Source organism: Talpa occidentalis, unplaced genomic scaffold (genome assembly GCF_014898055.3).
Source record: "Talpa occidentalis isolate TD23 unplaced genomic scaffold, MPIMG_talOcc4v2.1 talOcc4.3, whole genome shotgun sequence".
In the NCBI taxonomy this organism is placed as follows: domain Eukaryota; kingdom Metazoa; phylum Chordata; class Mammalia; order Eulipotyphla; family Talpidae; genus Talpa; species Talpa occidentalis.
Window position 1 is genome coordinate 144,204,907 of NW_023603184.1, and position 14,359 is coordinate 144,219,265.

Genomic DNA, 14,359 nt, shown 5'->3' on the forward strand with positions numbered 1-14,359 from the left:
GCATTTTTCATTCCACTGAGCTGCCTGATGTAATGTTCTGCACCCACAGGTGCAAGCTGGGGCCTGCTTTTCATGCAGTGGAGTTGATGGGCCATGTGCATTGGGAGTTGTTTGCATGGAGACAGGAACAAATTTTAATGCCCCCTGTAGCCAAGGTATATAAGAGCGTCTTTCAGGCAGTGAACTTGTGAGTTCAGTTTTGAGACCTGAGTAGATTCATATGCTGAAAAGAAGTGAAGGGACTTAGAGACTCTTACTTCAATCTTATTATTTTATAAGAGAGTAAATAAGATGGTCAGACTCAGGGAATCTAAGAAGACTGATCCCTGTCAGGCTGCACTCCCACAATGTGAAGTTGAAGTTGAAATTTCTGATTTATGCTCAGATATCTTTTTCTTAAATCACAGGCTTGATATCTAGGCAATGCAGAAGAGATGAGAGATCAGAATGCCCAAAATGAGAGATCAGAATGCCCAAAGTCGGGAGGGTGCCTGGCCCCCAGCAGCACCTGCCCAGAGGCTGGCCGCCTGCCTAGCTGGAGGAATGCTTCCAGAAGGGGCACTTCTGGCAACAGCCCTTCCTGCAGCTACAGCTGCGATTGACATTAGGACTTTGAGGAGCTGAAATATTTTACTGTCACCTTTATCTTCTGCACAAGCTATGCAAATCTGATTCTGAAGTCTTGGTCTGCATTATATGTATGAGTAGAATTACTATATGCAAACATTTCCATTTTTATTCAAATGTCCTCACTGATCCACTAAGAGATGGTGAAAAGAAAGACATTCAAGGCTGCCATCTCTACCAAGGAGAGGCCTCAACTCTGCCATTTCCTGAATCTCCCATGCCCCAGATTCAAGAGGAGTTGGTAAGGCCTTTTTCACTCTTTTCAGGTCTCTTGCTGCCCCAGTAACATGCAGCTTCTGCAAATAAGAGTCACTCAAAAGTTAGCAAAAGGAGGACTCTGAGTGTGGCAAGACTAGGTTACAGAGTCAACACTTGGAGCCCTGGTGCAAGCCGTGTGCCACCCCATGTCATCCTGCACTCACAGGTGTGAGCAGGTGCACACAAACAGGCCTACTCTTAAACCCCGGCAGCTCAGTGGTAGCCAACACAGCCTCTCCCTGAGCAAGATGCCCGTCCCCCCGGCCCATAAGCAGGATGGTAGGAGTGGCAGGGGAAGTCATTATCATTTTGCACTTGTCAAACATGCATTTCTCTCAAAATACAACACAGAGTGGGGTCCAAGTAGATCTTGTTTGCAAGAAAGGCCCTCAAGGAGCAGGCATTTGCCTGGGGACCTTGGGACCTGGGAGTCAAAGGGCCCAGGCAGGCCCCAGCGATGGGCCCCCCAGCACAGAGGAGGTCTCCACCCGGTGATTTGGTGATTCTTCAGCCATCACAGTTCTCCGGCCCCCCTGGGGCACCCAGCACAGCTGGGCTAAAGGACCCCTGGGGGCAGGGTAGGGTACCCCCACCACCAGCATACAAAATAATTACACCAAAGAGTACAAGGGCCCCTGCACGCCCCCATCCCTCCATCCGGCTCCCCTGATCCAGAGTTCAGCCTGGATCTAAGCCTGGCAGATCCTGAGATGACGGATGCCCCCACGGCCTAGGCCCAGGAACGCTCATCTACAACTCCGAGGAGCTGCCTGCCTGGGACTGTCTTGGGGTCTCCTCGGATGATGGCTTCACAATGTGTGGAGGAGGATCAGTGTGGGGGAAACACTTAGGCAAGAGAAAAGACAGACTGACTCACCCCATCCTCCACTCAGCAGAATACAAAACTCTCTTGCATAGTAAAGTGTCATTTCCAGGAAGGTGTGTCAAACACCCATTTTCTTGAGTCTCCTCCAGATGTAACTCATGATGCTGGAGGGTCTCATGTTAGTCTGATTTTGCCACAGTCGCAAGTATTAACAAAGCAATCTTTGCAATATTAAACAAATCCTATTTCTCTTAGCTTTTATTACACACAGAGCTAGACATAACAAAAGCAGGCTATTATCCTTTACCTTGGCAACAAATGGACATTAATTGCTAGACTAGAGAAGAGTTTTAATACTTTTACTTAATATTTGCCAATATTTAACTACACTTAAAAAATAAACATTACAGCTTGATTTAAATGGTTTTATTTTCAATGTGAATGTTCATTATCATTTGATTTTCTCTTTTAACTTTGAAGATTTTTTTTCAAGAAAGGCAACTTTTAAGCATGTGAAAAATATTTAAAAAAAATTTTTTTAAAGAATTATTTATTTATTTATACAAGCACTGGGTACAGTCAGAAGCGCGGGAGGGTGAGAGAATTCACCAGAGCCAGAGCAAGGAACAGAACAGGCAGAAGGACTGAAGTACACTGCTGAGGGGAGCAGCGGGCGGCAGGAGAGGTCTGCTGCACCATGTGGGACCCTCGCAGAGGGCCAGGGATCGAACCCAGCGCTCAACCGCTGCGCTACCAGGGTAGGCCCAAGATTGAAAATTTTTTACATTTGCCCTTTACCTTGTTCCTGGTTATATATATATATATATATATATTTATTTATTTATTTATTAATCTGGTAGTAGATATCTGAAATATATCTGGTAAAAATATGTTCAAAATTTTGTACAGCTTAAATACTACTTATTCCATTTCAGTTTTAATACTTTCAGATGATTATTGCCATAGACTATAAATTATGGATTAAATCTTTACTATTACAAATATTTAATACTTTGCTGAAATGAAGATATGGAAAAACACCCAGAAATAAATATCTATTTATCGATTAATTACATAATTAATTAATTAATTAATTAATCTTTTACTACTCACCCAACATCCTGACCCATCAGCAGAACACCAGGTCATAATGCAAGAGCAATTAAATTCTTTGATATTTATCTACCAATCACAGACACACACGCACTTTCTTTATCTGGCTGCTGTGGAGATGTATTTGACAAGGCAGAAAGAACAACACTTTATTTAGTGGTCTGTGAATGTGATCTATGATGTTCCCTTATTTATTTATTTATTAAAGATTTTTTATTTATGCATACAAAAGCTGGGGTACAGGCCAGAGGTGTGGGGAGTGAGAGGATTCACCAGAGACAGAATGGGGAGCAGAGCAGGCAGATTGACTGAAATACACTGCTGAGGGGAGCAGCGGGCATGTTAGGAGAGGTCTGCTGTGCCATGTGGGTAGCTCCCTGGCCGGGGATCGAACTCGTGCTGCAGTGGCAGCAGATAGCTTCATAGGTTGCGTCTTAACCCCTTGCGCCACCAGGGCAGCCCCCAATGTTTCCATATTTAGACATACAGTCCATGGGCTTCTGCTTTACTCCAATCTCCGTTTTGCAAGTGTGAGGGCTAGACCTGCCTGCAAACTGAAGTGGGGGCACTGGTGCTGAGGTCCAGAAGGGTCCCGGTGCAGCATGTGTTCAGGGGAGTGGTGGGGGCCGCATGTAAGGGGCAGGGAGGGGCTGTGCCAGAAAAGCAGTCAGGGAGGCAGGGACAAAGCCCATGATAGATGAGAGCCCCTCTGGACCTGACATGCTCACGGGAGGAAGCCAAAAACAAACACGACAGGTAAATATTGAGTATTTTAGAAAGTGGTCCTATCAATGGGAGAGTAAAGCAACATAAGGAGAATTGGATGCGTGGGGTGGTTTTGTGATTTCAAATGAAGTCGTATCCATAATATGGCCATTATGCAACTTTTTTTTTTTTTTTTTTTTTTTTTTTAAACCCACTAAATTTTAATAAAGACACCATCCAATGAATTACGATATAATTAAAAAGTTTGCTTTAAATATTTTTTAGAGAGGGGACACCACACTTCTACTCAATTAGGTGAAACATTTTTGTAGTCCAGAGCTCTTTTATTTCTTTTTGCACACCTATCATGCCATGAATTCATAGGGAATAGGTTCTAGCAGCTCAGGCTCCTTCCCATTGGTTCTCACAAAGTGTGCTTCTCTAGGTGGAGCAGGCTGGCGCTTCAGCTGAACCCAAGTACCCTTCTCTTTGGCTTCCTTTTTCTTCTGATCATTTTCTTTCACACGTTTCAGGAAGCTATCTCGGCTCTTAGAGTGCTTAATGTGCTCAATACGAACATTAATTCTCTTTGCAAGAATCTTGCCCTTTACTTGCTTGTTTACAACAATGCCAACTGCATGCTGGGTAACATTATAGACTCTTCCGGTTTTGCCATGGTAACATTTGTGGGGCATTCCTTTTTGAACAGTGCCCATCCCCTTGATGTCAACAATATCACCTTTCTTATAGATTCGCATGTATGTGGCCAAAGGAACAACTCCATGTTTTCTAAAAGGCCTAGAGAACATATAGCGGGTCCCTCTTCTCTTTCCCTTTGTGTTAGTCATTTTGGCGACTTACTGGATTTTAAAAAGTTGAGATAAAGGCGTAGAGAACATATTGGAACATACCTAAGAGAGAAATTAAGAGGAAATTATAGAACAATAGGAACAATTTAGTGTGTGTGTGTGTGTGTGTGTGTAGACACGATTCTGCGACTCTCCCATTATTCCACCACCCGAGCACAGCAGGCGGGGGTAGGGGTGGCCTCTCTCACTGTGTCCTGATGGGTCTCTTCCTAGCCCTGCTTTCTGAGGGTACAGCTCCCCAATTTCCAGAGAGGCCAGATCTTCCTCTTGCTGGGGTCCAGGCAGCCGCCAGTCTCCTCACATCCTCTTCCATGTCTTCCCCTGGGGCTGCCCCTCTTCTGAGACAGCACTGCGCTGAAGGGGGGGCCTTGGTATGTTCTGTGCTGAACTTCCTGGTGGTTTGTGGCAACGGAAGGTATTTTGGGGTAGCCAGTCTACCATCTTATCAGGAATGGAAATGATTTGTAGAATTTTTTTGAAACTACATAAAGTTAAAAGGAAAGTTTCAAACCACACTTCAAACCACAGTCCATTCCTTGTCTGCTCTGGCAGAGAAAATCTGGACAGTGGAAAGGCACATCATGGAAAGAGAATTCCTGACCAGTCACAGCGAAGGCCAGACATTCAGAACAACGGATGAAGCCCCCCAGGGTGCAGGGTGTTATTAAGTAAACTGAGTCCTTCCTTGCTCTAGACGCTGGCACATTGCGGTGATTATAGTCTACATTTTGCTCTCTAGAAAACAAAATAACTTCCATGCATCCTTTTTCGAGATGGGGCTGCCAACAAACTGAAACTTTAGTTCCCATTTAACTAGATTTAGGTCAAGCGTTCCCTCCCCCCACTCACTCTAGAAAGTGAAAGTCTCCAGGATTCTAATTTTAAACACGAGGATGCTGAGCCTCAACGAGGTCAAGCCCTTTGCCCAAGGTCCTCGTGAGTGGTGACTCTAAGCCAGGACGGGGCGACCCTGGGGGCAGACTCTGTCCATCCTGCGCCTGCAGCCAGAGAGCACACAGCCCGCCCACCCTCTCGCGTGTCCCTCTGCCTTTTTCAGTTTTTCCCAGACAGGGGGCTCCTACATCATTGCACCCCCACATCTGGGATCCAGTTTTAGGTTTGCTTTCCTGCCTTTGAGCTTCAGGGTAGAAAGTCTCTGTGTCTCCCTCAGGCCCCACCTGTTAGAAAGCCCAGTGATGACCAGCTGCTGGGGGACCCGCAGCTGACAGATGAGAGGCGCAGGAAGCCGTGGTCCACATCCCACTCCTCAGGCATCACCATGTCCAGCCTGAGGCTGGACCTCGACCTGACCGAGTCCTCCTGGCCTTCCGTGGCTGCCCTGTTCCCTTTATCGCTGCCTACTGTGGTCCCTTGCCTGGGTCCCTGCCACAGACCTATCACATATGCAGTAAATAGCTGTTAGTGTGTGGTGACTTAACGTCACTAATGTCCTGTCCTGTGTTAACCTTGAGGTGTGTCCCTTATCATTTTATTGGCATTTGTATGTACCGTGATAGTGTTATAAGGCTTTTGTATTTCCAGACTTTGCTTCTTTGGCTGGAAGGTTCTCTGACCGCCTTCTAGGGCACCAGCTACCAGCTTTCTGCACACAAAGGGCAATCCCAGCCCGAGAGAGTGGACACAGACACAAGATCAGAATGTCCCTCGCCACATGGACCCAGCGGCTCTGGACTTAGGCTTCACATTTGATTTCAGCCAGTCAGATCTCATTGGTTGTCGGGGCCTCGCCGGTGGCCTGCGGATTAAGTGTCAGCACCGTCACCGCAACAGCCTGAGAGTGGTGTCCAGCCAGGGAGCTACCCACACGGTGCAGCAGACCTCTCCTGTCTCCCTGCTGCTCCCCTCGGCAGTGGATTTCAGTAGACCCACCTGTTCTGCTCCCCACTCTGTCTCCGGTGAATCCTCTCACCCCTCACCTCGCACCTCTGGCCTGCACCCCAGTTCTTGTGTACATAAATAAATAAATCTTAAAAAAACTCATCGGTTGTCTATCATAGCCTCTTAGTGCCCCTAGAAAAGGGACACTCACTAGCCTCTCTGTGGTCAGGGACCTCTCTCCACGTCACTAGCCCACTGTGCTGTGGTTTCAGGCTGCTCCTCCACTGTCCCCAGAATAGGCGAAAATATCCGGCAAAGGGTGAAATCACAGAGCTCTTCAGGTGACAACAAAATGACCAAATGACCTTTCTGCCATTTTTTTTTTCTTATCCAGACCATGATATTGAAGCAGCTTTAATTATTATTATCACTACTAACAGGCTTCCTAGCTCTGTGTTTCCTCAGCCTGGCCGGATCCATTTTTTCCCATCTTCTGTTTAGATCCCCCCACCCCACCTCCTGCAGCCCCCAGTGCCTTTCCTGAGGGTCCAGAATAAAATCAGACTCCTGGGGTGACTGACAGGCTCCTGGAGTGGGCACTGACCTCCCCAGGCACTGGGTTCCCCAGTGTGCTCCCCCTGCTGGGCACTGCCAGTCCCTCTCCAGCAGCTGGGCCCCCGCCCCGGACCCAGCTCCCTGCGTGTGTCGCGGGATCAGGGCGAGAGAGACCGCTCTGGAAATTGCTCATGATGGAGGGAAAGATGTAGCCAGGAGGCAAATGCGGCCCATGGAAGCCTGGGAAGGGATGGCGCCTCTTAGCTTCTGGGCCAGTGCCTGGACTACAGGACCAGGGAGGTCAGGACACCACTGCTGAGGGGGAGCCCTGGAGGGGGGGTCAAGCAGGGCCTATGCACCCCGAACCCCACCATTGCGATATCTCACACACTGACCAGCACACGGAGGGAGACTGCAGCCCTGAGCTCTCCCACCCCGCGGCGGATGCGCTGCCTCTGCAGCTGCGGGAGGGCCTGGGAGTAGCCCCAGTATGCACCCGCCGCTGCGAGGGCCCATGGCGGTGAGCCCAGGCCCGCAGACCCCCTGCCCAGACCCATCGGCTCCCTGCAGTTCCTTCTTTGTAAGAGAATTGTAGGGCAGCAGCGACCTCAGAGCAGTGGACCCTGATTCACCGTGCAGACCCCACACTCACCCTGTGGACTCTGACCTCATAATGGAATAAAAATGATTTTGAGTGACTTTTCAAAGATGGAGAAAGCCCATGAGCTGTGGATTTGGAGGGACTCTGCACACCTGTGTGGGATGGGCACCCCACTTCTGCACACTGAGTGGGTGCGGAGTCCACAGGGCCATCTTCCAGGCCTGCCCCCCACTCTCCTGTGGCCAGGAGCTTGCACACCAGGGGCCCCACAGAGTAGCGACGGGCTGGGCTCAAGAGGCAGGTGGCTGAGCTTGAGCTGGGCTCCACCTTTTCTTGTTAAGCGAGTTGAGGAAGTGGCCTGCCAGCAGCTAGTGCCTCCTGCTCCTGCTGTTCTTCCGCCTCTCCCTCCTCCTCTCCCTTCTCCCCCTCCCCACTCAGGAGCACTCAGAAAGTGCATCTGCCTCCTTATTACTTTCCCCCCTTACTCTAAAGTGAGAATTGGCAAATCAAGGCCTCACCTCAAAAAGTCTATCCCTGGCCTGGCTTCCTTCCATCCCCAAGTTCAGAATGGTTTTTACAACGTTAAGGGGGCATCAAAAACAGAGAGAAAACAAAAGTACGTGGCTGGGTCAGGTGGTGGTCACAATGTCTAGAAGATTCTCTCTCTGACCCTTCTCAGGAAAGGCCCCGCCCGGAAGGAAGGTCAGTCTCTGGGCTTTTTCGTCTTTCTCCTGATTGATTAGAATGCAGACGCTCTTCTTCATTAGGTAAGTATTGACTGTGATTATTTGGGGAGAGTCCAAAGGCCGATGCAGACAGGGTGGCCGACTGTCTGAAGTCCCACCGCTGGCCGCGCCGTGTTCCTCTCCTCCCGTCCCAGCATTTAGTCCTGTCCCCTGGAGCCTGACAACACAGATTGGCTGAAAAGGGCCTTTATTTCTATTCTTTGAGAACATTCGATTGTCAGCTAATGATTGATGGTGGGGAATTTCCAAGGTGATGTTTAGAGATTGGAGACCAGTGGATTCTGAGAAGTGAGGACTGTGGGGCAGAGGCACGCCTGCCCCCCTCACGCCCGGCCACCCCCACCCCTGGTCTCAACTTTCCCCTTTGCCAGCACTTCCTCTGCAAGGCTGCGCTCGCAGGTGGGGGTGGTCAGAATCACTCCGGATTCTGCCTTGGTCTTGTCTGCGCCTGCAGAGGGTATCGTTACCCTCTGCTCTTTGCTCCTTAGAAGAGAAATTCTTCATAGATCCACGTTGAACAGGTGTTGAGTTATCTAGGGAGGAGGCTGTCATTTAGAAAGGTGGATCTGTGACAGCATCCCGGGTAAATAAAACGTTTCATTTGATTTTTTTTTTTTTTAATTTTTGTCTGAAACTCTCTGAGGGTCATCACGCACACGGGATCTGCTGCTCCCAGGGGTATGCCAGCCAGGATTTCCCAGTGGCCACACTGGGGTGAGGACCCCCTCCTAGAGGAAAGCTGTATCATCTCTTTTCACAGATTCATTCTTTTTTCTTGGGGCGGGGGGGGGGGGGGGGGGGGGGGGGGGGGGGCGGGGAGGAGGGGAACGCATGCTCTTTTTCCCCTCACTACCTTCCCTCATGTCCTTTTCCTCTCCCTCTCTCATCCCTGTGAACCGCAAAAACCCATGTTTCCTAGTCAATATTTTGTTTTGTCATTTCATCCAATTTGTTTCCTTATGTTATCATTATGTGAAACCATCTAATATTCATCTTTATTTTTCTGACTAATTTTACTTGGCATGACCCCCTCAAGCTCCCCCTGATTTTGCTATAAATGGCAACATTTCATCTTTCCTTAGAGCTGAATAGTGTCCCGTGGTGCGGATGTACCGCGTCTTCTTGATCCAATTTCTGTCTCTGGGCACTTAGATTGTTTCTGTGTCCTAACTATTGTAAATAATGCTGCATTTTCCAAAATGATATGTGTTCCTTGGATCACTACCTAAAAGTGGGATTGTCGGGTCGCATGGATTTACCTCTTTTAGTTTTTTTAAGACAAGTTCAGGCGGCTTTCCAAAATGGCTGCAAGAGTTTACATTCCCAACAACAGTTAATTCCTCTTGCTCCACATCCTCTTCAGCATTCTCACAGGTGTGAGATGGTCTCTCACTGTCGTTGTGACTTGCATCTCGCTTATTAAAAGTGATGATAAGAATTTTTATCATATATCTGTCAGCCTTCTGTGTATCCTCTTTGGAAAAACGTCTGTCCAGATCTGCCATCTTTTTTTTAATTAGATAGCTTGGTTTTTTGTTGTTAAGTTGGATGAGTTCTTTGTATACCCTGGATATTAACCCATTCTGTGATGTATGGCTCTTTTCTTATTCAGCAAAATGTCCTTTCTCCAATGTATGGTCGTGTCATAAATTAGGTATTTACATGTATGGGTTTATTTCTGGGCTTTCAATTCCAATGTCCCATGGGTCTGTGTGTCAGTTTTTATTTTTTATGTAAATACTATATTGGTTAAATTACTGTTATTTTATAATATAGTTTAAAATCAGGTAAAATGGTGCCTCCATTTTTCTTGTTTTTTTCTCAGAATTGCTATTCAGGGCCTTTTATGGTTCCATATATGTTTTAATATTTTTTTACTCTATTTCCTTTAAGACTATCATTGGAATGTAAAAGAGGATCACATTAAATCTATACATCTCTTTTGGTAAAATAGTCATTTTGACTATTTTAATTCTCCCTTCCATGAACATAGAATATTTTTTCATTTCTTTATGTCTTGTTAAATATGTTTTAATAGTGTTGTTTAGTTTTCATTGTATAAATACTTCACCTCTCCAGTTAAGTTAATCCCCAGGTCTTTAATTATTTTTGAAATGGTTATAAATTAAATTGTTTTCTTGCTCATTTTTTTAAAGATTAATTTATTTATGTATGTAAGAACTGGGGTACAGGCCAGAGGTGTGGGGCGGGGGTGAGAGGAGTCACCAGAGACAGAGTGGGGAACAGAACAGACAGATTGACTGAAGTACACTGCTGAGGGGAGCAGCGGGCGAGGTAGGAGAGGTCTGCTGCGCCATGTGGGTGTCTCCCTGGCTGGGGATTGAACTCATGCTGCAGTGGTTGTGGACAGCTTCACAGGTTGCGTCTTAACCCCCGTGCCACCAAGAAGGACCTCATTGTTTGTATGATTGTATAATTTGTATATAAAAACTTAAATTAATTTTTGTGTGTTAATTTTCTAGCTTGCCAATTTACCATATTCATTTATTGTTTTCAGTGTTTTTTTGGTGAGTCTTGAGGGCTTTCTATATATAATATATATAGTCTGTGAATAGGGATAGTTTCATTTCTTTTCCAATCTAGAGTCCTTTTGTTTTCTGATTGCCCTATCTACAAAATTAAAGAGAAATGGCCATCCTTGCCTTATTCCTGCTCTTAAAGAAAAAGCTTTTTTCAGCACCAAATATAATATTGACTATAGATTTGTGATTATGTAGCTCTTATTATGTTGAGGTAGGCCCCTTATATTCCCATCTTGTTGAGAGTTTTCATCATACACAGGATTGTATTTTTATCAAATGCTTTCTCTGCATCTATTGATATTATCAGATGGTCTTTAATCCTTTCTTTTGTTGATGTATTGAATTTCTTTAAGTATTGTAAACCAACATTGTGGAATAAATTGCACTTGGTCATGCTGTATGATCCTTGGAGTATATTGTTGAATTCTATTTGCTAGTATTTTATTGAGAGTTTGCACATCAATATTCATCAGAGATATTGGTCTATATCTTTCTTTGTTGTGATATCTTTGACTGAATTTGGTAATAGGATATTGTGAATAGCATAGAATGTATTAGGAAGTATTCTTAGGTTTTTGGGAATAATTTGAGTAAAATGGGCATTTTTTTTTTTTTAAGTTTTGATAAAATTCACTTGTAAAGTCATCTGGTCCTAGCATATTTTATTTTAAATGTCAACTCTGTTCTCCAAAAGATTTTCCAATAACTCCACTTTGGCCCACAGCATGCACAGAGCCCACCATCTGCCTTTGCTCCTGTGTCTGGGATTGCCTAGGAATCCAGGATTGCTGCTCTTGTTACTTCCCACCACTGTGTTTGCTGGGTTTTCTGTATTCCCAGCAGCCTTCATAGTCAGATTCCTTAGGGCCCTTCAGTTTCAGGTCCCGCCCTCCTTAGAAAGCAGTTGTGGTCACAAAGATAAAAAGATGTTTCTAGTGACAGGGGCGAGGATGCTGTGAAGGAGTAGCTGATAGCAGAGGAATCTAAAACTAGTTTGCGCATCAGGGAAGACACTCCTAGAGAAAATAGCTGAGAGCTGAAATTTCAACAGGAGCTGGTCATGAATCTAGAACATTCCAGATACATTGATGACACTGAGATAGGAAAGTTCTGGAATTAGAAGAAATGAGGAAAGCGAAATAGAGTCTGTGAACTCTGGAGAAGGGGAAACAGCTTGCGGTGAGACCAGGGGGATTCTGGAGGTGGGTCTTGCCTGAGGGCCATGGTCGAGAATTGCTCCAAGCTCTGAGTAACAGGTGTAGGATGAACAGTTTTGGGGTGGAGGGTTATTTGGAGTGAGGGCAAAATCTTGACTTTCTGGTCAGTTGCATTTAACTGGAATACCTGTGGGCTGCCTACATGGAGAGCCAAGTCAGCTATTAGAAGGACATGCCCGAGACTTAAGGATGGGCCAAGGAGGAGTCCCCAAGAGTCACAAAAGAAGCACAGGGCGTTGTGGTCACAGATGCTGAGGGAAGAGAATGTTTCAGGAGAGAGCAGGCACCTCCAACAGGTCAAACCCACTTTAGGAAGAGCTTGCCGGACTGGATTTAGAGACAAGGGGCCGGGAAAGAGCTGTCGGGTGTCTGGCGGGCTCCGTCAGCGCGGGGTGGAAAAATGGGGGCAAGTGAGAGGCATTTCCTTCGCTCAGACTCTCTACCCAATGGGAGCTCCTTTTCAGGCCTGGGACAAGGGAAATATCTGTGGGAACCACTTTAAAGTGTTCACCAGGCAATATAACTGGGTGTCCTACTTCCTAAGAAGCAGCCAGCAGACGACTGAGAGGTTGTTATGGTTGTAATCTAATCTCTTGTGGGTATGTGTTTAAACTAATTCCTTTTACAATGGAAGAACATGGACCCAGAGAGTCTGCCCTTTGCCCTTCATTTCAATGCACTCTCATGCAAAATCAGAAAAAAAATTTACTAGAACGATTTCCTTCAGAGACTCTCTTCCTCTTCCTCCTGTGCTATTGACACAAACTCAGGTGCTGCAGCTACCAGAGCCCCAAAGCCAAAGGTCAGATTCCTCTCCTGCCTTGGAGCCAAGTGTCCTGTGGTCAGTGAGGTTGGGATGAAAAAAGAAAGAAAAAAGAAGAGAGGCTTTTTTTCCCTTAGAGCTGACAAAATCAGACATGAAAAGTATGCAGAAAGAGAGACAAGTATCTGGCCTCCCTGGAGGCGCAAGGGGTTAAACATCACACTATGAAGCAATCCGCAGCCTCTGCAGCACGAATTTGATCCCCAGCCAGGGAGCAACCCACATGGCACAGCAGGCCTCTCCTGTCCAGCCCACTGCTCCCCTCAGCAGTGTATTTCAGTCAATCTGCCTGTTCTGTTCCCCACTCTGTCTCTAGTGAATCCTCCTCTCACTGCTCTCCCACCCCCACATCTCTGGCCTGTACCCCAGCTCTTGTATGCATAAACAAATAAATCTTTTTAAAAAGAGAGAGAGAGGGGCCTCCCCGGTGGCGCAGTGGTTGAGCGCTGGGTTGCGAAGCTGCCCGCAGCCTCTACAGCGCCGGTTCGATCCTCGGCTGCTCCCCGGCCACCGGAGGAGGGTCCCACATGGCGCGCAGACCTCTCCTGCCGCCCGCTGCTCCCCTCAGCAGTGTACTTCAGTCCTTCTGCCTGTTCTGCTCCCCACTCTGGCTCTGGTGGATTCTCTCACCCTCCCGCGCTTCTGACTGTACCCAGTGCTTGTATAAACAAATAAATAAATCTTTAAAAAAATAAATAAAATAAAGAGAGAGAGAGAGAGACAAGTATCACACCACCCCAAACACCTCCCTCTCTCCTGTCTCACTAACATGGTCTGTGTTGTTTGCTGGCCAGATTTTTTTCCTCTGAGGTAAGGGATTCCGCCCCACTGGAGACAGAGTGCAGCTTGAAGGCAAAGACTGGAAACAGCATGAAAGTAGATAAGGAAAAGCATCTACCTCTGGAATAGGAATCCAAAAGTAGAGTCAGAAAAGTCCAAGCCTGATTTGCTCCTCGAATTTGCTGAAGAGGGACCAAAATGGAGCCGTAAAGGGCTAGTCCAAGCTGTCATATTCTTTAGTCAAGAAGGTATTTTATCAGGGTGGCTTTGTAAGGATGTTCAGGTTGTGCACTGCACAAGCCAGAGCAGTTTCCATCACATCGGGGCCTCCTTCAGAGTTCTACTAGCAGTTTTTCTGAAAGTGAGTTTTCCCTCTGTGAGGGGTGGAGTCATAAAATATATGTCCCTGCAGGGCTAACTGTGTCCTTTTCATTCTTGTAGTACTTAACCCACTTACAGAAGATGATTCATATAATGTTGATAGTATATTACTTTTATTCTGTATTCTCTTTAGTTTAACAACCAACAGAGTAGAGGCCTGAGCTACCAGTCTCCTCCAGGCCACACTTGGGGCCGTGATTGTGGGGACTTTAATGTCAGGTAGTCTTAGGGCTGTGCCAGAAAAACCCCTGCTTGAATGCAAGGAGAGGAAGGCTGGACAGGCTGACTCATCCGAGGCCCTTCTGCCCCCACCAGAAGATGTGTGAGCAAAAGCAGGAGTCTTGCATTGTGATGGAGACACACCCCCAGCAGATGCATGCATTGTGTGTGTGTGTATGTATGTGAGTGGACAAGAAGGCAGAGTGAAACGTGACTCAAAAGGCAACACATTGTATATGAAATGCTCAGACTGCATC

The 14,359-nt window shown here is 46.6% G+C and overlaps 1 protein-coding gene and 1 long non-coding RNA gene across 6 annotated transcripts in view; one reads left to right on the top strand and one right to left on the bottom strand.

Moving 5' to 3' along the window:
• Positions 1 to 3,887: 3,887 nt before the first annotated feature.
• LOC119254870 (60S ribosomal protein L21) lies at positions 3,888 to 4,415 on the bottom strand. The gene has a single exon (XM_037521918.2). The coding sequence runs from the start codon at positions 4,375 to 4,377 to the stop codon at positions 3,895 to 3,897; it is 483 nt and encodes a 160-aa protein (XP_037377815.1). The 5' UTR covers positions 4,378 to 4,415; the 3' UTR covers positions 3,888 to 3,894.
• A 7,392-nt stretch (positions 4,416 to 11,807) lies between these two features.
• Positions 11,808 to 14,359, top strand: part of LOC119256272 (uncharacterized) — a 28,870-nt gene continuing 26,318 nt past the window's right edge. For 4 of the 5 annotated variants that reach the window (XR_008553672.1, XR_008553674.1, XR_005127679.2 and 1 more), the window contains exon 1: positions 11,808 to 11,884. This is a non-coding gene — a long non-coding RNA (uncharacterized LOC119256272). The remainder of the gene's footprint in view (positions 11,885 to 14,359) is intronic. The other variant, XR_008553673.1, reaches the window with a different exon arrangement.